This window comes from Pipistrellus kuhlii, unplaced genomic scaffold (assembly GCF_014108245.1).
Source record: "Pipistrellus kuhlii isolate mPipKuh1 unplaced genomic scaffold, mPipKuh1.p scaffold_m20_p_7, whole genome shotgun sequence".
Classification (NCBI taxonomy): Eukaryota; Metazoa; Chordata; class Mammalia; order Chiroptera; family Vespertilionidae; genus Pipistrellus; species Pipistrellus kuhlii.
In genome coordinates this window covers 69,244,596-69,268,822 of record NW_023425573.1, presented here as the reverse complement: position 1 = coordinate 69,268,822, position 24,227 = coordinate 69,244,596, and the positions used below count along the sequence as shown (strand labels likewise).

General features: G+C 41.6%; 1 protein-coding gene across 6 annotated transcripts in view; it reads right to left on the bottom strand.

Moving 5' to 3' along the window:
- NCKAP5 (NCK associated protein 5) overlaps nucleotides 1-24,227 on the bottom strand; it is a 909,053-nt gene that overhangs the window by 271,224 nt on the left and 613,602 nt on the right. For all 6 annotated transcript variants that reach the window (XM_045575730.1, XM_045575732.1, XM_045575733.1 and 3 more), the window contains one exon: nucleotides 13,922-14,071. In XM_045575730.1, coding sequence (XP_045431686.1) covers nucleotides 13,922-14,071 — 150 coding nt within the window. The remainder of the gene's footprint in view (nucleotides 1-13,921; nucleotides 14,072-24,227) is intronic.

The following is a 24,227-nucleotide window of genomic DNA, read 5'->3' as shown; positions in this document are numbered from 1 at the left end:
TACCTGGACCTGGTTTCCCAGAAGCCCCCCTTAGGGAGGAATGTCAGGGCCCTTGGTTTCTGTGGAAGGAAAGTCCCGGATGAAGAACATGAGGAAATCTCATTTGGGGGATGTCCAGAGTGCATTCCTTCACTGGTCTCAACTGTGTGTGTGTCTTTTGAGGAGAATCACTTCTCATTCCTCAGGGAAAATGATTCCTATATACTTTCCTTGATGAAATTAGCCCCAAGTAGAGATACACAAGCCTGCTACCAACTCTGAGATCAGCCCGATCTGAGACAAATGGGGGCATTCAGCGTCTTTCTCCAGGTCTCTGGTACCCTTACAGGTGCCTCCTGAATGAACGCGAAGGGGAGAGAGCGGTGACAAGTGTCTGCCGGCTGACAGGAGATCGTAATAAGAACTTCATTATCTTTATGTCACCTCTTCATTTACTATATTCTATGGGCACTTTCTCTGCACTTTTCCTGAAGCAACAATGCAAGTGAGAAGTCCAGGCTAGAGTGGGCCCTTGCATGGAGGACTGGTTTGAGGAGTGACTTGTTGTATGCAGGTTTGCAGCTCATTGCAACAGGATCCATCCAGGTGCTCCAGGAGCTGTGGAGAGAGGCATTGGGGCTGCTGCCTGCACAGGGCAGGTGGGCAGAGACCTGGCAGCCCTGCCCGCTCACTGACCTGCAGCTGGAGAAACCATCAAGTGGCCATTCGGAGTTTCAGAGTGGGGACCTAATTTGAGTTTAGGTGGGGGTGGGGGGAACAGATGATGATGAACTCACTGGACAAGAGGACAAGAGGCTATATGAGAGGAGACCAAGTCGGAGACCGAAGGCAGCATCACAGACCAAGGGTAGCCACCTGTCCTCTGGAAGTGTTTGAAATGACTGCAGACCCTGGACAACATTTCTCTCCCTTCCCTCCCACACCAGCACCCTGGCAAGTGGAGAATCCTTCCCAGGCACAAATATAATACTCAAGGCCAGAGCCTCAAACACTCAGATTCATATGAAGTAAACAGCTGATTCATTGTAAGTAATTCATTATGTGGGAGGAAAGGAAGATACCGAGGGACTGAAAAGGCCTAGCATCCCAACTTAAAGATGACAAGAATCCGGGGAAACAAGAGAGAGAGACATGGGGAGGAAAGGAACAAGAGACACTCCGCTCCAGCCTCTCCCACCCCCACAGTGATGGAAGAGGCCAAGACGCTGGTAAGCAACTGAAGGATGAGGCTCGGCGATGAAGCAAACAGGACACCAGTCTGGAAGCCACATCATCCGTGTGACTCACTAAAAGTCCCCTCTGGGATCCCCGGCAGCCTGTGTGTGTGTGCATATGTCTGTAAATTAGTGTAGGACAGTGGTCGGCAAACTCATTAGTCAACAGAGCCAAATATCAACAGTACAACAATTGAAATTTCTTTTGAGAGCCGAAAACCGACTTTGCTTGGGCCATGAAGTTTCAATCGCACTGTATGTGCGCACCTGCACGCAGTATTTTGTGGAAGAGCCACACTCAAGGGACCAAAGAGCCGCATGTGGCTCTCAAGCTGCACTTTGTTGACCACTAATGTAGGAGAATGTAAGGATGACAGGAAAGAAAGAAGAAAGAACTCCCTTTTAGCTCTTCCACAATTGTCATTTTATAATAGATGAATATGGGATAAAACATTTTAATTTTTAAACCAAACTTCAATCTGTTCACTGTACATTTACTCCTAGAATATACCTTACTAAAAATGCCTTTGAAAAAGTCCTTTTTTAGAGTTGGGAGCTCAGCGCGTTTAAGAACCACATAAGCTTATTTGATAAATATTTTTATATTTTCCCCCTAAAATGTATTACCAGTGAATCTACCAAACAACACACCAAATGTCAAAGCTGTATGTGTTACAGCATCAGTGCTATTCAATATGTACTTATTAATCTATTGTAATAACTACTTGATTGTGAGCACGCCTTCTATGTTTCCTGACGAGGCCCTGGGGTCGGGTTTGGACATTGAGATTGGACCAGGCCATAACCGGGGTCTGTGCTCAAGGATTTACATTCACCGCGGCCAGCACCCACACATTGCTTTTGGGCAGGAAACCTGTTCGTTTCCTTATTTGTCTCTCTCACAGAGCTAGCCTGCCGGGAGTGTTCTGGGTACCTGGGTTTCTGAGGAACCCCTTTTATGAGGACGTAGGGCCATTTGCCCATCGTTTGCCTGGTTTGCCTGTAGCTGCTTTTCTTCTCACCTAGAGCCACGTCCGCAAATTACCACATGTGTGGAGGCAGGTTCCTCTAAATGACTTCACGACCTTCCTGGTATTTGATGGGATTACCAAAAGCAATTTGATTTTGGCCCTGGGCACATACAAAGCCAACAATAATAATGATGTCACGGGAAAAGGCATTTTTCATGTTTCCAAGAAAACTCCTGGGGATGGGACTATAAATAAGAAGTGAAGGAAAAGCTTCTGCCTTGAGGAAAACATCCGAGATTTCTGTACAGATAATGCTCCTTGTTGTAATTTTAAAAGTGCTTCTTTTTTTGCTTTCTTCTTTGCTATGTTGAAATGCTGTTCTTTCAAAACAAACAATAGGCACCTGTTACAAGCTGCGTCTTTCTGAAAGCAGGTGGAAGCCTACACTGGAGACGATTCCCCCCCTTCCCCTGCATCCGCTGAGGATGTGGGACACAGGACGCTGAGGTCCGGAGGAGAGGCTGAGCCTGCCTCGGTGGCCTGTCCCTAGCCAGGAAACTGGAGACAGTGTGTGATTCAGCACGCCATGGTCATGGCATGCAGAAAGTTAAATTCACAATAAAAACATAGGTATCCTTTAGACAGTTCTGAAATAGGAGTAATTATCAAAATGAATACTGCAGAGATTCTTATACCCAGGATAGCTTATATTTATAATCTCCCCTCCCACGTCCAAATCTTAAAACCCCTGATCCACTCTGGTATCTTGGTCACAGGGCTTTGGTTATAAAGTAAAACTGTGTATTTCCCCTCCCTACATAGTGAGGCGCTAGGGTGGGGATGAACTGAATGCCAATGGATTAGATCGCCCTCCGAAGGCCGCCATCGGAACTCAGAGTGAGTGACTGTCTTATACTTCTTAGCCTTTCCCCAATGATGAGGGTGACTCAGCAAGTGGAGGTGTAACAGAGTTTTGTTCCTGACCCCATCCTGGAGCCACTGCTGTTTCCTGTCCCAAGGCTGGGGAACATTCCTCCTGGGGAGCTGTTAGGGTTTACAGCTGTTAGGGGCAGCTCATCGATCACAGTGCTTTTCTGAACCATAGCTTGTCATCTGGGTACATTACATAGAAGCGTCTCATCTAGAAGCGCTCAGGCACCTACTATGCAAAAAACACCAAGACCTGACGTTTTTTGTTTTCCAATTATATTAAGGACATACTAGGCTTCATCATACTTTGTAGAGTAAGAATTAAAATGCCTAATTGATTGTAACTAAGCAAACGTAGGTCTTTTGATTAATCAAGCCAGCCAGCTTTCATTTTCTGACATCAAAATTTATACTCACAGTGGAAAAAAAAAAAAAAGCGAGACAGTGGCTATGTAACATTAAACCAACGTACAATTAACAGCACTTTGTTCTAATTATCTTTCGGCACAATTAATGATGGCCCATAGCTAATTTTTCTTCTTTGATCGCTCCTGGAGTGTTTATGGAGATTAGACCTTGATGCATTGGTCTTCTGTAAGGTCTGGGGTTTTCTTACAAGTTCCCACACAAATCAGAGCAGGGCAAAGTAACACATTTATGCAGATTAAGCCTTGACATTGGCTTTTTCTAACACATGAGGTATAGCTAACAAGCTCCCACGTACATCTGGCTCAGCCATGCAGAGCGGACACAGGCCCTCATGCTCCCTACCCCGACCTCACACAGCACAGAGCTCTCCCCTTCCCCTCAGCAGTCGCTCATAGCTGATAAAAAGGTCATTCTCGATTGAACAAGCCTTGGGGGGCTGGAAGGCCAAAAGGCTGCTATCAAACAGCCTGTGGCTGCTAACAAAACCCGGGGTAGGAGGGATCCTCCTCAGCTGCCTGTTATGGTTGGGACACCTAAATGGCAGGCAGGTTCATGCCCTCACATCCATGGTGAAGAGATGGCAGAAATCCAACCAGGGCTGGTCAAAGGCAGTTGGTGACTGGCAGGACTTCAATCTATGGAATATACATATTTTTTCTATGCTCCAAAGGAGCTTCTTAAGTCCATGGGGACCGGAGCTTTCACTCCAGACATATTTCCTGCATGGCTCAGGTCTGCTGCACCGCCCCGTGGCGTGTCTGTCTGGCCACGTTACTTACCAGCATGCTGTAAGGGTGGGCAAAAGCGCCCCTCAGAGCCGCAGCTCCAGGGTGCTGTGGAAACGCAGGGGGTGTCGGTTAAGATCATCTCTAAACAGATTAGAGGCGTGATTATATACTCTGTGAGTTTCAACCACAAGAGCTGTTAGCTCTTTCTCCCCATGTGTTGGATAGATGGGGAGGCTCATGCTCAGGCACTTAGAGGCCAGGCCAAGCCTTTCGGGTTCGCTCTGGCATGTGTACTCCAGGCCCCGGCTGGCCACGACCACTGGCTCCATGAGGCCGCTGCAAGCTTGGCTTCTCTGCTCCTTCTGCCTTTCCTCTCACTGTGTGCCCTGAAAATTTGCATGAAGCTGCAAATGGTACGTTCTTATTGCCTTGTCTCCGCCAAAAATATCTCTAGTTGGCACTCCATGACCCTTGCACATACATTTTAATTTTTAAAAATGTTAATGTGCATTATTTTTATGATGTAAATTAGCATATGTTTGTCTTCCCTCCAACAATGTGTCTCAAGGGCAGAGGAATCCTCTGTGGATCTTTGTAACTCCAGAACCCAGCAGGAGCCAGGCTTAGAGATGGCCAAGAAGGGAGAAGGGAAGGAGTGGGGGTCATGAGGGAGGGAGGGAAGGAAAAAAGGAGGGAAGGAAGGAGGAGAGAAGGGAAGAGAACAAGGAGAGGAGAGGAGAGGAAGAAGAAAAGAGGAGAGGAGAAGAGAGGGAGGGAAAAAGAAGACAGCACAGAAGAAAAAGAAGATAACATTTAAGTAACATTCTATCTTTGTGAATGGATGCTACTTAGATGTTATATGACATTTAAATAACTAGAACCCAGTAACGATGGTAAATCATGGAACTGATGGGACTGTCAAGGGTGATGCTCCAGCCTCCAGTGGCCAAGATACAAGCTTGTGCCTGACATCCTCTCTGCAGTCTGGTACTTTGGATGGAATCACAAGGAAATAGATACAACCTTTACCTGCTGATCAGTGGGTACAGAATTAGAAGCTCCTGGTTGGCAACTTTGCCAACGCATAGAGAGAGCCTGCCTAAGAATGACACCAACATAGAGGAGAGCAAAGCTGCAAGACAGAAAAGGCCCCTTGACTTGGTCCGAACCATTGCATTAATCCATGACTTCATCCATCGTTATATTAGTATTTCTAGTTATAAGACCACTCTTTGTTATGTTATGGGTAATCTGAACAGGACATCCTTGACTTGCCATAGAAAGAGCAATCACAGTACCTTGACAAAGTAGCAAGACTGCCTGCATTGTAGTTTTCTCCAGGACTTAGATCTTTGAAATGCATAGTTTCTGCAGCCCATGTTGCCCCTCCCCACTCCTATCACTGTCTCCTGTATTGAGCAGGAATGGCGCCTCCTAGAGGGTGATTTGGGTGTTTTTCCCCTAACTGGGCTGCCTGATCAGAGGCATTCCTGGCATTCTTAGCTTTGGAGAGCCATTGGTTCTTAACTGGGTAAGAAGAAAACAAACTGCCTACCCGCATAACTTAATAAAAGATCATGTTTTCAATATCTTATTTAAATATTTGTGTATAGCTCCAGGCTGGTTTCACTCTGTGGATAGAGCTTCGGTCTGGCCTGTGGACTGAAAGGTCCCAGGTTTGATTCCAGTAAAGGGCACATGCCCAGGTTGCAGGCTCCATCCCCAGCAGGGGGCATCCAGAAGGCAGCTGATCAATGATTCTCTCTCATCATTGATGTTTCTATCTCTCTCTCCCTCTCCCTTTCTCTCTGAAATCAATAAAAATATATTTAAAAATAAATAAACAAAAATTTGTGTATAAGGGCTTATGGACATAGATGCTTATCAGCAATACAATGATGAAAAGAGTCACCAACCTTAGTAGCCAACACAAAGGGGTTAAATAAATGGTACGCAGTATCCATTTGTACCTTTCTACACAGCCACTAAATCCTATTTTAAGGAGCACTGAGGAACATGGGGGAATCACTTTTATATGTTAAATTAAAGAGCAAGCTACTAAACTGTATAAAGTAGTATTTTGTCCTTTCCTAGTTTAATTAATTACAACAGAGGATAAAAATGACTGGTCATATAAATACAGTTTTGCTTGGTGTTAATTACAATTTACCAATTTCCTTATATTTTCCTAATTTTCTACAAGGTGACTATTTACCACTTTTCTAATCAGAAAATTGCTAGTATAGAGTTACATACTGACATAGGAAGGGATTTTTAACAACAAAAAAGAGTTTTGTCTCTAATCCTAATGCAGTGGCTGTTGCCAGGTGACCCACAGTTGGATACAAACTAATCAGGGGGATCAGGAGGAAGATGTACACCTGATACCTCAAGACAGGCATGTCTGAAATTACCTGTCAGCAAGCTGTCATAGACTCTAAGGAATAGAAGGAAACCATTAAGGATTTCTATTCAGACTACCACCTGCTGATTTAGAACTTTAAGTTTTTATTTATTTAATTTTTACATTTCCTCAGAATTGGGGAGGATAAAGGGGAGAGGAAGAACAAGCCAAGTCAGTCAGGAATGCTAAGAAGTTAGACCGCTTCTCTCATCTGCCAGCAGCCTAAGCCAAACCCGGGCATGTATTATCCCTCAGCATGTCAAGAGCCATCAGAGGCGGGGGGGGGGGGGAGGGGGGGGCGGCTCAGAGCACTGCTGACTACAAGCTTTTCTCAAGCACAGAAGATCTCTGGCATGAGCAAGTGTGGGAAGGGCATGTGCATCTACGTTTGAAGTTCAGGAAAAGTCCTACTGAAGACTAGGGGCAGAGAAAGCTGAGATTAAACTGAGCTGAGCTGAGCTAGACCTAGGGTGTTGGAGAAGCGATGAATACCCCTCTGCGTGCCGTCTCCTGGCCCTCAATCCGGGTTGTGCACCAGAATCACCTGCATTTTATTATTATTATTATTTTTTTATTATTATTATTATTTTTATTTTTATGAAAACACGTTTGGTCCTTCATCTTGGACCTACAGACTTGGAATTTCCCAGGTTGTCTTCAGGCATCTCAATTTCTAGAAGTTCTGTTTCATCCCTCTTTCTGCTCGCATATTTCACTGGTACATTTATATGTCTTTCTCTTGCATATTGGATTTCTCCCTTTGCACGGACCACTCACATTAGTACACTAGCATGCCCTAATGTCGCCTGTCTTTGTAAAAGAGCTTCTCATGTGTTATGTCTTTCTTCAGGTATTGTTCAGGACGGTGAAAAGCTGGAAAAATTCCAGCGCAGGAGGAATAGGGAAACTGAGGCAGGGAAGTTAAAATAAGGCCAAACAGTGTGGGCAACTTTAGGCCAGCTTGTAATTAACAAGCCACTATCTTCCCCAGGCAAGGACATGTGAGAGCAAATGGTTAAAATCCTCCCTAAGGAGAGAATGCAGGAAAGTAGGGGTGGAGGGGAAAGGGAAAAAAGGGCAGTTTTCCTTATTGTTTTTATTCCCTACCAGAGAAGCCAGAAGTCTTGAGGCTTGGCAAAATAAAATTGCCAGGTGCTTCTCATGAATTCTGGGAAGGGACCTTGGGAATTCAACTATTATCAAGATATTCAAGGGAGGACTTTTGCAACCTACAGACAGGAGGGTATATAACACCTTAAATCTCCACCCAACTCACTCTTCAGATTAGCTGAGAGGCTATCTGCAATTCATAAGCCAAATGTATAGATTTGTCTTCCTTCTTTAATAAATGTGCATGCTTTAATTTTAAATAAATTGCCTTTATCACAATGCAATCATCTGGCATCACTCCTTTATACAAGCAGGACAAGAACTGAGATGGTGGCAGTCTTCGGACTCAGGGGACTGTCTGGTAACACCTTTTCTGGGGGCCTAGGGCTGCCAGTAACTGCATGACTCTCCCTATATCAGTTCAATTGTAGGAAAACTCTTCAACTTGCCGCCTGTACATGCTGTCTCCAACCTTCCTACCCACTCCAAGCAAAAAATGGTTGTTCTCAAGTTTTCAGCTGGTCCATTCTTTCTGAACCAATGAGGAATTCTGTGCTTCATCGTTCTTATTCTCTTAGCAGCATTCCTCAAGGCTGCCTTTGAAACACTTTCTTCTGCACGCTTCTCTGACACCTCCAGCTTTCTGATTTTCCTGCCACCATAGGAACTGATTTTCCCCAGTCTCATTGGCTGGCTCTTCTTCTTCATGGCCAACCAGGGGGTCTGTGCTCTGCCCTCTTAAGGTCCACATTGACACTTATTTCTGATGTGGCCTTATTAAGTCCCACAACATAGGCTGTCATCTATATGCTGATGACTCTCAAATCCATATCTCTAACCTTGACCTTGGCCTTGGATATCAAACTGCATATGGAACATCATCACTTGAATGTTTAATAGGTATCTCAAAATACATAAAAAAGCCACCCTGATTATTATACACTAGAGGCCTGGTGCACAAATTTGTGCATGGGTGGGGTCTGGCCTGCCCACCCTGATCTGGGCAAATTGGACCTGGTTGGCTGTGGGGAGGAGATGTGGGAGGTAGGACGGTTGGCCCTGATCCCTGGTCAAACTTCTGGTCAAACTCCCAGTTGAAGGGACAATTTGTATATTAGCCTTTTATTATATAGAATTCCTTTCTGCAAGACACCTCTCTTCAAAGCCTAGCCTCCCTCAGAAATTTGGTACAACCCCACATAATTGCTAAGACAAAAATTAGAAGTCACCCCTGATTTCTCACTTTTTATTATATTCCACATCCAATCCATCAATAATTCCAGGCCTCACTTCTAAAATGTATTCTTACTTGACCATTTCTTACCAGCAATGCATAGCTTAACCATACAACTGGAGTTCAGATCCTGATTCTCTTATTTACTATGTAACCTTGAGCAAGTTACTCAAAGTTTCTGGGGCTTGCTTCCCTCCTATCTCTGCCACCTCGCTAGCTTCTCTGCAGCTTCACTCCCTTCTTCAGCACTTGGCTTCCTTCTACACTGTCTTCAGTTTTTGCTCTGTGCATGCATATGCAAATTAACCACCATCTTTGTTGGGTTAATTTGCATACTCACTCTGACTGACTGGTGGGTGTAGTGGAGGGATGGTCAATTTGCATGTTTCTCTTTTATAAGTGTAGATTGTACTCAACTGGCCCAGTATCAGAGGTCATTGGAGGTAAATATCTCTCGTTTCCATCCCCACTCTCCTGTTACTATATCAGCTAATTTTTCATATTCAGAGGCAATTAATTATCTATTTTCCTTGTTTTATTATTTATTATTTTATTAAATATGTATGTTGACTCTGTACACTGGGGTTGGAGTTCTAATACTAATGCCTAACAGTGTTTATCCCATAGAAGGTATTAAATAAATATCTATCAACTACAAACTCATCATGTCATTGTGATGTGCAGCCAGGTTTGAGAATTACTATTTTAAGATACCTCATTCTAAACAGTAATTACTGATTAACAGAAATGCTTACACTTAGCATTTTAATTGTTATACTTTCATGGGAAGGTGAAATTGGGTAGAAAATGCTCTTATTTACTTTAGCACATCTAATGACCATATTTTTCTGCACAAAATAGGTGTTTCCCTATAAGAAGCCAAGTTCTTCTGACCTGAGGCTGTATCCAAAACATCAGCATCTACCTGGAGGCTGAGAAGTCCCAGGTGGTCTTAGGCCTCTTCTTCCCCTTGGCAAGAGTCTAGGAACCAGAGATGCCATTGGAGTTGAGAGTGAGGTAAGAGAATTTCATCTTGATTTCTACTCAGGTATAAAGCTGGTCAATGAGTAGGGAGAAAGGTCTGAGAGAGATTCAGGAAAGGGACCTGGAGACAACAAATTCTATATTTCAAGGGACATGCCGTGAGCATTCTGGCCTGAAGCCCAAGCCCAGGAATCGAGAGCTGAGAAGGCACAAGGTTAAGTCATTCCATTGTGGAGGTCAAATCTGAAAGACCCTTGTGGGATGAGGTCAAAGGTGAAAGGGTCTTTGATAGATGCGACCTGCAGCATGTTAAAAATGATGAGCTTTATTATGAGTAAAGTCTCTGAAATAGCAGACTGACACTCTAAATAAATTTAAAAAAAGAACCTAATGCTTAAAAAATTATAGAAAATGAGTTCAAGTGGCATCCGTATCACCCATTGGGTCCCTTATGGCAGAAATATAAACACACCAAATGGTTTCTCCACCAGATATCAGGATCCTAAACTAATATAATTTAGTCCCTGGAGAAGTCGTTGCTGGGAGGTGAGAGTAAGTGGCCTTCTCTTCTTTACGAACAACTGAAAATTACTGAAACCAAGACACTGAGTAGAGAAAACAACTGCTATGAAGAGGAAAAAAAATATGTGTGCATGTGTGTTTTATTAATATTATTTTGACTGCTGGCCCTAGAGTTCTTTTTTGGGAGGTAAATGTCTTCTTTAGCAAATACTTTGGTGAGCTCTGTGAGTGGAATGGAATGACACCGTGAGTAGAATACAGGAACCCAAAAATCTCTGCTCAGTAAATGATGGGGAACTTGCTGAGAGAGAGAGAGAACAAGTGGGAAAGAGCTAGCTGTGCTTTAGGGTAAAAGGCTGGGGACTGAGAAGGGCAAGCATGAAATGTCCTGCCCCAAAGGACTTAGGGAAAACAGAGCCATCTAAAGACAAAGTTCAAAGCCCTTAGCCTTTCGAATATTCTTCCAGGATCACCTATCCTTTGAGGGATTGCATTTGGGTGGGGAAAAAAATGAGTAAAGAGGGCTTTGTTTTACATGAGGCTGGGAATAAGAAAGAAGGATTTAGAGTGCAAGTAGGAATTCAGCCCCAGGAAGGCCCACGAGAAAGAACATTCTGGAGCAGGGGTGCCACTACACTTTCCTCAGTGGGGGATGCTTTGCTTGGATAAATTTAGTTAATTCTCGAAGACAGAGGCTCCTCAACTTTGGTTGTTTTAAAATATTTTCCTGATATTAATCAAGAATATGGTATTATTAGAAGTTAACGCAGCATCTCCTCTGCTTTTTCACCTTCTTGAGACCTGTTTGGGGAGCAGGAATTAAGGTGGGCTGCTCCCTATCGCTCAGAAGACCATTCCTCTGTGCCTCCTGCCACGATAGAGGCCCAAGAGGTCAGAGCACACATAGATGGTTGTTTCAAAAACACACCAATGACAAGTATATTTTTGGTTGTCTAAAATCTTGCTGTATAACATCATAATTTTCCCAAGGAATTTTGAAGAATTCTATTTATTGTCCCTGCAATCTTCCAGAGTAACCCTTTGTTGAAGTGCATAAATCTGTGTGGGTCTCTGTGGCTGGACCTGAATGTGGTCTGCCAGAATGAACACTATTTTCACACAATCATTGCAAATCATTATACAGAAAGCACATACAGTTAATTTTTTAAAAATAAAGTAATATGAAATTCATATAAAAATTGGATGAGATATATATATGTGTGTGATTATATGTGTGTGTGTATACATATATTGCATATATTTAATGAAGATCTCTTTTTACGAGTTGTTCAAATAGACAACAGTAAGATATTTGGGAGCTCGGAGAGAATATACTTAAGATGGAACAAAGCGAAAAGGTAGCCATGTAGGTTGCTTGATGTAAAAAAAAAAAAAAAAGAAAGAAACAACAACAAAAAGATTGAGCAAAGCATTTTAGAAAACAAGCGGTAACACTCTGCCGGGAGGAAATTAACTTAGAAAATAAAATAGATTTGTGAATTAAAATTGTGGGGCTTAATGGCACTTAGAAATATCATACATTACATCCAACTAATGCTGGATGTAAGCACTGTTGCCTGAAGTATAAAGATCTCTGTGAAAGTACAAAAAAATACTGCTTCTGTTTTACTCAGCATGGGCTTAGGAAATATGCATCACCAGAAATTAATTTTTTAAATAGTTCTTGATGTTATTCACAAAGTCTTTTCAGTGACTAATAGGTAGATGAGGATCGCTTTTTACTGTAATCGTAAGTAAAACTACCCATTTAAGTAGGTGGTTCTAGGGAAGTAAACTTGTAATATCCAATCACCCCATTGTTCAATCGAGTGAAGTCATCCTGAAGACAAAGCTCTAAGTTTCCCTAAACTCTCAGACAGAACCTCAGTAGTCCTTGAGAAGGTTTTCCCACTGTTCACAGCAACTATCTTAAAAATGAAAAAAAGTATGGGAACCTTTGGGGAGAAAGGAGTGATTCCTGGCCGTTTGCCCAAGGAGAGCGGCCGAGGTTCCTTAAGCTGCCCTCTCTTCTGCCGTGTGTGATACCATTTGCTTGACCTACCTACCTGGCTGAAGTTTTCCATTCATAGTTGTTTAATTGATCATTGTGTCAGATGAATAGGAAAAAATGAGTTAAGGAATGGCAGGCAGCTTGAAGTAGGTGGACAGAAGAGCCCCTATGCCAGGCACAGCTGTGCAAATATTAAGTCATCGCATCCTCATTATTTCCCTGTAAGTAAGTTTCTATTAGCCCCATTTTTGCATTTGAAGAAACAGAGGCACAGACAGCCTAGTTAACTTGCCCAAGGTTTCAAAACTAGAAAGTAGTACAACTGGAATTCAAACCAAACCCTGGGAATCTGGTTCCAAAGTCCATACTCTTAACAATTTTGCTTTACAATTGCCGAGGAAATTGGAGTGAAGAGAGCAGGATGCCCACTGTAGAATATGTGATGGATTCAAGACAAGATTTCAGGAACCAACCATAGAAAACAAGATGTCTCCAATCTTATTTCCTCACCTTCCTGGAGATTCCAGAATTCTGCAGACCCAACCGGAGAACTACATTTTGGGGATTCTGAAGGCCTCTTGTTTCTAGTTTAAGAAGAGATGGGCTACCCATAGTCTTTGCTTAAAAGTAATTATGTCTCAGTTCTACATGCTAAAAGAAAGCTCATTAAAAGAATATGAGCCTGCTCATAGAAAAATGCATCTTTACTGAACCTTTCAGCTGTATAATCCCTACCAAGACCTGATACCTGAAATGTTCTTTGAGGACTGCAATACACATTTAGGAATTAAGACTTAAAGTGAAGTCAAATGCCATTAAACAATAGCCCAGCATTTTCAAACGTGTTTTGGAGGATTGTCAGGGTTCAAAAACCTCCCTCAAGCACCCATTAGCTAATTTTTCATCCCTACTTTCATGTTTTACATAGTGAACTTCTGCATATTTTTTGGGGGGGGGGAAATAATGGTTCTGCTTAAATTTTTTTTCTTTTACAATCATCCTTACATAGTATTGGACACTTATTAATTCACTCACTCATTCATTCATTACATTAGGTATTGGGTAAATGAAGTGAAATATTGAAAAGTCTCTTCCTTTTATATTAGGGCACCTGATCCAGTGTGAAGGCTGAATCGAATCTAAAGTGAATCATTGTCCAGTGCACTCTTTGTAAGGCAATGCAATCTCAGTCACTAGGCCAGGAGTCTGCAGATGATGACAGCTAATCACTGACAGAGGAATCACAATGGGAGAGACTGGATCCTATTAGTGTAGGGAACTCAGAATTGAGAAGGGAATGTTTATACTCATTCAAAACCAGTGTCAATAAAAGAAGCAGAGCACTATTTTTCTTTAAATGTGTAAAAGTGGTCTCATTTCTTACCTCTAGAGCTTTGAGCCTTTCCAACAGCAGTTTGGTCTTCTCTTTGCCCTCGTCTGCACTGCTGCTCTCGCTCCTGGAGTCTTCATCGACTGCCATGTGAAGATCTTCCAAAGCTTCTTTGTGTTTTCTCTCATCTTCTGACAGCGTTTCCTGGAGCAACAGAGAATCCTTGTTGGCAATAACCCCGCTGACAGATAAGCACGAGTCTATGGTTGGACATTATGAAATCTCCCTATTGCTTTTGTATTCTTTCTGTGGCTGAGGTAGAGACTTGTTTTGCTAAACAAATTCTGAGTGTGCTTATGTTAGTGACCATTGTTTAATGAATCCTGGAAGGTCCAAGCCATTGGGTCACCACCTCTGAATACGTTCACCCTCTGCCCAGCCAGGGAAGTGGCCTCACCAACAAAGCCGTGGAGTCCTGCAGTTAATCCATTTCTATTCGCACCATGGAACTCAGCTGTGCTTTATGCTGGGCATGGATAAATCAACCTTCATTCCTTGATTTCTGAACATCTGAGCTCCTCAAAAAAGAATTATTAAATTCATTGGACAGAAAGCCATTTAATTAACTTAAGGGGAATATTCGAGAAAAATCAGTGTGCTAGTGAATTCTTAGAAATCAGAATTCTATGTGGAAACCAATGAGTATCTTTGTCTTAGTAATGACACAGCTCTTAAGGACCCCTTTGTCCCTTTTCTAGCACTTCAGGATACATAGTACAGCCTTAAGGCAGACAGAAAGTGTGATTATCTTGTCTTACCTCCCTGCTGGAAGCACCTCACTCAACCTTGTCCCTGGCAGTTTTGGGAAGCTGAGAAGTGTTAATCTGAGCCTTACCACTGGCTCTTGTTTTCAAGGGAAAAAAGAAATGTCAAGAGAATATCATATGGGGAAAAAATGTCATCCATTTTGTAGGTACATCCAGACCCTGATGCTACCAAACATCATTACACTGATTTTTACCACGATGCTGCAGAAATCCTTATTAAATCCACAGCTGGATGACAATTGTGGGCTAAAGCAGTGGTTGGCAAATTCATTAGTCAACAGAGCCAAATATCAACAGAACAACGACTGAAATTTCTTTTGAGAGCCCAATTTTTTAAACTTAAACTTCTTCTAATACCACTTCTTCAAAGTAGACTTGCCCATGCTATGGTATTTTGTGGAAGAGCCACACTCAAGGGGCCAAAGAGCTGCATGTGGCTCGAGAGCCGCAGTTTGCCAACCACGGGGCTAAAGGAATTATCAATGATCAGTGACTCCTTTATATTCAGCACTGACCTAAGATCATTTGCAAATACAGAAGCAAAAGAGATAAGATCCTTAACCTCTAGGCATTATACAATCTACTTAGAAAATAATATTAGCATAGAGGAAAACAAGAACTGGCTTTCAAACTGCTCACGAAGATGCTTTGGAGGTTTCAAAAATATTTAACTTATTTTTTTAAAGATACATGATGAAGTATATAAACATGTCATCAGGCAAGTGTTGATTTTGGGGAGTGAAAATAAATTTAGGAGGTAGATGAATTCACAAATATAGCATCTACAGATAACAAGAATTTACTAAACACAAATACACACATATATCTAAAGTGTCTAGACATGGTGCCTAAATATTATATGAAAAAACTGGAAATGATTCAGAATAAAATAGATTAAGTATGAGTACTGAGATTACAGAAAACACAAAAGCCATTTTACATCCTTCGAAGGAGGAGTTGCCAATGCAGGCTATGAGCTGGTATTTCACGGACCTGGAGCGTGACTCTGGTTTTGGCAGAGTGATGCAGGTTGGCCAGCTAGCCAGGTGAAGGGTGGGCCTTTTGTTCAAAGAGAAAACTGAGGCTTGGGAACATGGCGGTTGACAGAATGGCAGGGAAGGAGAGGGTGTGACAGAGTATAGGAGTGAGAGGGGCATGTGTAGACATGTGGTGTGTGTTTGTGGTGAGTGAGGGAGAGTTAGATAACCCAGGAGACCCGGGGACTGATTGGGTTCTTCTAGATAGTGAGCTCCTTCTACTGCAGCGGGCACTCCTAGACCGTGGTGGCTTTGGCACAGAGCCCACGCCATCCTGTAGAGTGGAGTAAAGGATGCCAGGAACACAGTCACACCAATCACCAGATTGACCTCGGACACCACACCCAGACTGGTGCAGGGAGCTGCTTGCCAGCCATAACTCACGTGAAACCACTACCATGCCCTGACAGTGAACAGTGAAGTACCACCCCATGATTCCCAGATGTCTACAGTGAATGTAAGCCAAAGGGATTTCCTGAGCTGTGCCTTCTTACCAGAGCCCAGACCCAGTGCCCTAGGATCCTGCACTTCAAGTCCTCATGCTGTTGAGTACAAGCCAGGGGTACCCCTGCCCAGCCCAACATGAACCCCAGTGCAGAGCCACAGCCCAGGCGTGCCCTCCATACCCGCCCAGACAGAGGCATCAGCTGGTACACACTCAACACCTGGCACAGGACAGATCATCCAGTGCAACCCAGTGGACCCAACCACAGGTCACAGGACCACGCTGTAAGTGTGGCCACAATATAATAAAAGCCTTATATGACAAACATACATTCAAACATCATACTCAATAGCCAAAAAATAAAACAATTTCTCCTAAGAACATGAACAAGACAGGATGCCCACTTTCACCACTCCTGTTTGACATAGTACTAGAAGTGCTAGCCATAGTGATCAGACAAGAAGAAAAAATAAAAGGCATCCAAATTTGAAAAGAAGTAAAACTGTCATTAATCACTGATGACATAATATTGTACATAGAAAATCCTAAAGACTCCATCAAAAAACGAGTTAATTTAATAAATGATTTGGCAATGTAGCAGGATACAAAATTAACACACAGAAATCAATGGGTTTTATACTCCAATTATCAACTCAAAGAATTAGAAACTAGAAAAACAATCCCATTTACCATTGCAACAAAAAAAATAAGATACATAGGAATAAATTTAACTAGGGAGGTAAAAGACCTGTACTCAGAAAACTACAAGACATTGATAAAGGAGATAGAAGAAGATATAAAGAAGTGGAAGAATACACCATATTCATGGATTTGTAGAATCAATATCATTAAAATGTCCCTATTACCCAAAGCAATCTATAGATTCAATGCACTCCCCATTAAAATACCAATGACATATTTTACAGACCTAGAACAAACTCTCAAAAAATTAATATTGAATAAAAAAAAGACCAAAATAACTACAGCAATTCTGAGAAAAAGAACACAGTTGGAGGGATCACAATACCAGATATCAAGCTATACTACAAAGCCACTTTCTAACCACATGTAAGTAACCTAGAATTTTTTTAATCAAAAATTTAATTCCTTTGATATATATGATAAAAAGAGAGAGCAAGAAAGAGGTCAGAAACTTATTTTTGAATAAAATATATTTTCCTTATGAACCTCCCAGCTAGACACAAGAAAAATAAGTCAAGTTCACTTCTGAAATTGCCACACTATGAAGAGAGTAAGTTGACACCAGAGGTGACCTGTTTTCGTGTTTTAGGTCTTTATGCACTTCCATCAGCAGTGAAGTTTATAAAAGTGAGGCCACCACATAAGTTTCACTACACACATATTTCATATATGGTTGATACCATGTGCTTGTTTACCTTGACAAATACCAGCTGGTGTAAAGAAAGCTCAAGACTGAGGAGCTCAGTGAGCATCCAAGGGTTTAAATCAAACTTGGCCTTGGTGGAGCATAAAGCAATCCTCAGAGCTGTACGTTTCTCTAAGCGGACCAGGGCGGTAATTCACCTTGTTCTCTCACAGTCAGCACAGCACGATCAGGCCTATGTAAAATAGGATCAATCCACACAGAGCACTGGACTGCATCTGTTCAACTCAGACAGATGACCATCCAGGGAGCTAGTTAGTTCAAAGAGCAGGCCACAGAACTCTTCACTGATGGCCAGACAGTGTTTAGTCAGTCGTGGAGGGAGATTATCAAAATGCCCTTCCCCAAAAGGGTCTTGTTCATCTTCTGTTCACAATCTTTCTCAGCCCAGCAATTAAGGGGATTCATGGGAGGTTTCATGAGGCCATCTTAATTTATAATTAATCAATTAATCCATCCAACAAATATTTACTGAGCAGCTCCAAATGGAAGATGCCTAGCATACAAATGTGATTAAAAACACAGGTAGACATTGTTCTCATGAAGCTCAAGGTCATATAGAAGGAGACAGAAAATAGTCAAATACAGGCAGTCCTCATGTTACGTTAGACTTGAGGTATGACATTTCATGGTTACGTTGCAACTTCCCATTTAGAGTATTTATAAATAAATAAAAGTTCTGTCATTTCAATGTATGGATATATGTGCTTTATGGTTTTTTGTTGTTGTTGTTGTTTGTTTATTTTGTTATTTACCACAAGAAAAGGTCAGGAATTGTTATCTTTCTTTTAATTTTTTTTTTTTACTGTTTCACTTCATTACTGCTGTGTATGTGCTCCATGTGAGTGGTGTATGTGCTTATGGCAAAAATCACATTATGTCGCACCATAGGAACAGATTTCTGACGTAACCCAAGGACCTTCTGTATAAATAGTCAAATATAAAAAAGAGTTTTCAGGAGATTCAAGGATCAATACTAGAGGGATACAGAAGAGAGGTCAGGAAACAAATGTCCACAGTTAATATCAGGAAAGTTAAGTAGGAAATGCCCTTGAAGTGGAGGGAGGTAGGGGAATTTAAACCATCTGAGCTTTGTGTAGCTGGGGAGGGAAATGAGGCTGGGTGGGCTGATGGGGCTAGCCAACAAGTCCAGGAATTTTGCCTTGGCCCTACAGGCAATGGGAAGCCATTAACATTTTCAACTGTGTGTGTGTGTGTGTGTGTGTGTGTGTGTGTGTGTGTGTGTGTCTGTGTGTGTGAGATAACTGTAGGACTTGGGTCTGAAAGCGCACTCTGGTACAGTCTGGAGAACAAGTTGAAGGGAGGTTAACAGAGATGTGTAAAAAATAAGATGCTAAGCAGGAGTTGACTGGACAATGACAAGCTCACAGAATGAGATGTCATAATTTGCAAATCATCTTTTAATTTTGAGTCATTAGTATGCAGTTCCTCCAGAATGACAAATAAATCAACATTTCCTTAGGTCACTGTTGTTCATAGAGTGGGCCCAGTCCCTGGTATCAAAGTCCACAGAGTAAGGAAAGGGCAGTTGTGTTGCTTGCTTAAAACTGGAATACCTTGGCCAACTGTGGCCCTAGCAAATCACAGTATTTAAGCCTGGAACATGGACTCTCTAGTTTCAGAAAACCCCGGGTAATTCTAAGCCATATAGAAGTTTAAGGGCCTCTGGATAAAGACGTGCCAGCACAGAACATGAGTCACTTTCACTTTAGGCAAGTTTTTGAGGTCATACCTTTGATCTGATTTTTATAGTAAATAAGTAAATGAACAGATAATTATTAATCATTCAAATCACTGGAGAGTAAAGGGGGTGGCTATTCATAGTACATTGGGACTCTAGTTGTAAGTCAAGCAAGCTGAGGCACACCACCCAAAGCTTGCTTGCTAAGCGCTGCTTCAGTAATAGACACTGGCTGTTGATATGCACAATAGAAGCTAGTCTATGGTGGTGTGATAAGAGACCCCTGGACAACCTCTGAGTTCTGAAGGCCCAATGCCCACCACATATGGCCCTTTCAAGGAAGCTGATGGAACTCTCAGTTTGTAGCCACTCTTAATGGCTTCTACTGCAAAAGTCGCTGAGGTTCTGTGTGTGTAAAATGGGAGGAAACCAGTTTTTCTGCTTGGAAAGCCTTCCTAACTTATAAACAATGCTTGCTTATCCTTTATATTTTATAAAAAATAGGAGGAATCTGCCCAGCAGTGTCCTAATGAGGTAGAATGTGGCAATTGGTTGTCATGATATGGGCTCACAGTTTCAATAAGAAAAGTAATAAATAAGTTGAAAGATTCTTGCCCTTCCCCCCCTTTCCCTGCCCCATGCTCAGCCCCCCTGGGTGTGTGTGTGGTTGCCAGGATCTCAATGTGGGGGCCTGGGGGATGGCACCAGGTCTGAGCGCAATAGTGTGAGAAAAATGGAAGATTCCCAAGTTAGCACAGAAGGGAAAGACCACATGTCACCTTGGGACAGACCTTGGCATTTCACTGGATAGGGTAATGGGAGAGTCATGTCATCTGTTTGTTGAGGTTCCTGAAGTTCTGTCTCACTGTGAACTATTCTTGACCAGGTGGGAACACAAACCCCTTTTCATCAACTGTTAGAACAAGTAGTAATAAAAAATCTACATTCCAGTTTTAGCTCTGCCACTAACCAGCTGTGTGATTTTAGCCAAGCTACCTGACCTCCACCTTCTTCAATTTCTTCATTTGTGAAGAAAACCCATAAAAAGAGACTAACTCAAATTTACACAGTTTTGATCATCTGTAAAAAAGTATTTAAAACAGTGCTGAAGTTCCAGGATTCAATGCAGAGTGGCAGGAAAGTTAGACCTGCCTAGAAGGCATGCCTAATAAAATCATACTCTCTCTCTCTCTCTCTCTCTCTCTCTCTCTCTCTCTCTCTCTCTCTCTCTCTCTTTCTCTCTCTCTTTATATAACAACAAAAACAAACAAACAAACAAAAAACCTTCCCTCTTTTTGCTGTACTTTGCTTGGGCCCTATGATAGAAGTCACCTAAAAAGGCCTGATGAGCCAGATTGAACAAGCAAGAATTTAGTAAAACATACTCCCAACACTCACAGGAAATGGTGCCAACAAGAGTCCCTCTGAAGGCATTTGCTTATGGGAGGAATAATTCTTAAGTACCTCCTGGTGGCAAGGCTTTATGGAAATAAAGAGAATTCACTGGTCTATTTCATCATTGTAGCTGATGCAAACATGATGCCTGCATGTAGAAGCACTGCATGTAAGCTGCTGCTGACAGCTATGCTCTGGTCAAGCTCATGCATTCATTTCTAATGGGACTGCCCTTTCCTCTTACAACTGCTCAGTAAAAGACAAAAAAGAAACAAATAAACAAAACAAACCAAACCAAAAAAAACTACCTCAGGAACATGTAGTTGTCTGACTAAAGACAGCAACATGAAATCATAGCAATATGAAGAGACATCCACCTTCAGAAAGTCACAGAAGTTAGTATATAAGTTTCATTTTGACTATTTACTCATTTTTTAAACCCACCTAGTAATTTATAGTAAAAATATACAAAGCTATGATTTGGGAATGAGCACATAAGGCAGAGATTGTGCTGGTGGTAGCAGGAAATGCTAAGTTCTTCTCAAAACACAAAAAAGAAGAAATACCATCTAATATTTGTATAATACCTTGGAGTTAAATCAAACCACCTCATATAGATCACTTACACATTCACAGAGGATAAATATTTTAGACTCCCTTTAGAGATAAGCAATGGCTTTGTTCAGTTATAGAACACACGAGTCACAGGATGTAATGTACAGCACAGGGAATATCATAATAACTTTGCACAGTGACACATGGTTACCAGACTTCTCTGGTAACCACATCATAAAGTATATAAATGCCAACTCAATATGTTGTGCACCTGAAACTCATATATCATACATCTACTATACTTTAATGAAAAGAAAGAGAAAACAGGTCCTAATGAGTTAAGTGACCCATCAAAAGGAAGTGGCAGAGGCCAAAATTCGAATTCAGTTCTGATTTCCAATGTCACGCTCTTTCCACAAGCTCAGTCACTTCTTTCAATTTTCCTAAACACAGATGCCCTTAGTGAGGGTTCTATCAAGGGTCTGCAATCTTCATTCAGCTGTGAACAGTGCTGCTGACAGCTCCTGGGCTCCAGGGCCACCTCCAGGGAGTGGCTGATTTTATTAGAGATGCCACCTCTGGCCTCAGATGACTATCAGCAGATTAGGTTTTTCAAGCACAACCACTTCATAGTTAATGATGATTCAATTAGTTCAAAACACACACACCCATACACACACACACACACACACATAAACACACACACCGTATTATAATATAAGCTGAATGGAAATTCAGAGGCTGGCGTCTGGCTGACAGTGAGCCCCAGTGGTGTCAGCTTCTGTGATTTATTTACTCATTTGTTTTCTGGTGCCGGGGAGGGTGCACAGAATATATTGTCACTTTAGATAGCACTTCGAAAAATGCCATAAAAACATTCCCAGGGATCACCGGCAGCCTTTGTTCAGCACTGGCATACTAAATTTTAAGGGGGAAAATAGCGTCAGATAAATCACAGGATTTTAAAAGAACATCCCAATTTGTTCACAGTTTAAGATTACTACTGTCAGGCAAACATATAAAACTCTTCTTTTTCATCCCTGGATTTGACTTACAAAGTGAACTAAGCACACAGTAAAATCCCCAAGATTAAATGTGTATGATGGATAAGAGAACAAAGTGTTTTCTTTATGTCTCTAATATGAAGTCACGACCATTCGCATATCAATTCACATCTACTTCCTATTATTCTTCACTCAAAACACTCCTCGGCATCAGAGACTATTGTCCATATTGAACATCTCTGTAAAGTTACATTAATAAATTTTCAGATGATGTTTTTATTGCCTGTTTCATCTATCAGCAACATTTATTTCCTTACCAAAAGTTCAATTCTAAAGGCACTTTATACAAAGGGAAACTCCACTGTGGAATGGAACGGTGTGAAAAAGTGAGGTGTAATTTCCCACCAAGGCATGTTCTGGGTGCCTGGACATTTAAGATTAGCAATAGAAATGATGTCCTTGTAGCCCATGGATGGCTGTCTAAATGCAACATGAGCAGAAATGAACTAAAAACAGTAAGAAAGTCATGTAGATGAAAAATTTCAGTGGTTAGTGGTTACACTTAAACACTTGAAGTCATTAAAAATAACCCATAAATTAATGTCAAAATTTGCATTCAAATTCTCTCTCTTTCCTTCTCCCTTCTTTTTTCCCCCTGTCTAATTTTCTGAAAGAATTCATTGGTCAGGAAGCCAGAGAGCCCCAGAGGGAAGGCTCATAGATTAAGGGTGGCCATCCCAAACAAACCAATAATTCAGCTATTGACTAGTTAGTGGTAGGTGGGTGGGTATATTTACTGTTGCCTTTTAAAATTATTGATTTGAGAGAGAAGTGGAGAGAGAGAGGAGGAGAAGTAGAGGGAGAGGGAGATCATTTTGTTGTTTCACTTATTCATGAATTCATTGGTTGATTCTTTGGGATCAAACCTGCAATTTTGACATACTGGAACAACACTTCAACAAACTGAGCTACCTGGACTCATGCCTTTTCATACATTCACAATAGGCATATGTCTGAGATTCCTGCACAAATTTTAATTTAAAGTAAATTTAAGCCTTTTAAAATTTTCTATTTCACCATCTTCATAAATATACATTGTCAAATGACCAATGTTTGCAATTTTTTTTTCAGAAAATATGGGTCAGTACTATTATATAGTCAGATATCAGATACTATACTATAGACTACTATCAATAGAGTGTGTGTGTTTGTGTGTGTGTTTGAATACATATAATTCCTGTCAAAGAAATACTTATATCTATGTATGTTCCTTATTTGTTAAACTGAACTGAATTGGCCGAAAATTGCCTCTGCTAAGATAGTTATTTAAGTGTCACAATACAAATGCAATAATAATAATAATAATCATTAGTTCATATGGAGAAGCCACTAGTCATGCCGAATTCAGTAAACAGACATCGTGTGCAGTTCCCCAGGCCTCAGCTCCAACATAAGACCCCATGGACAAGAGCAGTGCTTCTATGTCTTGTCCTCTTCACCACACCCTGCACAAGCAGAAGGTGCTCAGCAGATGTCCAGTGTTGCAGAATATGGCAATGCTGAATGAGAGATATTATCTTCCTTTACCTCCAATGACACGGTAAGTAAGCTTAACCCTGAACTATGTATTCTTAAGCACTTTTAACAGAAAACCATTTTTAAGCAAGTTATTTCAGTATGATAAACATAATACCATGGATTATTAGGATTTTTGCATGAAAGGCAAATGCAGCATTAATCTGACTTCCACTCCTACCTAGAACATGAAATTTTGCATGCTTCTCCTTTAACCACCATCCCACCACATGCATGTCTCACAGGGATGCATGGCCTTTGAAGCCATAAAGTTGTCTCTCCTAAAATGCCCTGGAGACTTCTGGAGACTGGCAGGCCCCCTCCTAATCAAGGTGTCCCATTCCTCCCACCTCCCACCTCTGGGTTACCTAAAAGCAGAGCTCTAATGAGGTACATTCCTTGTACTTGGAAAGTC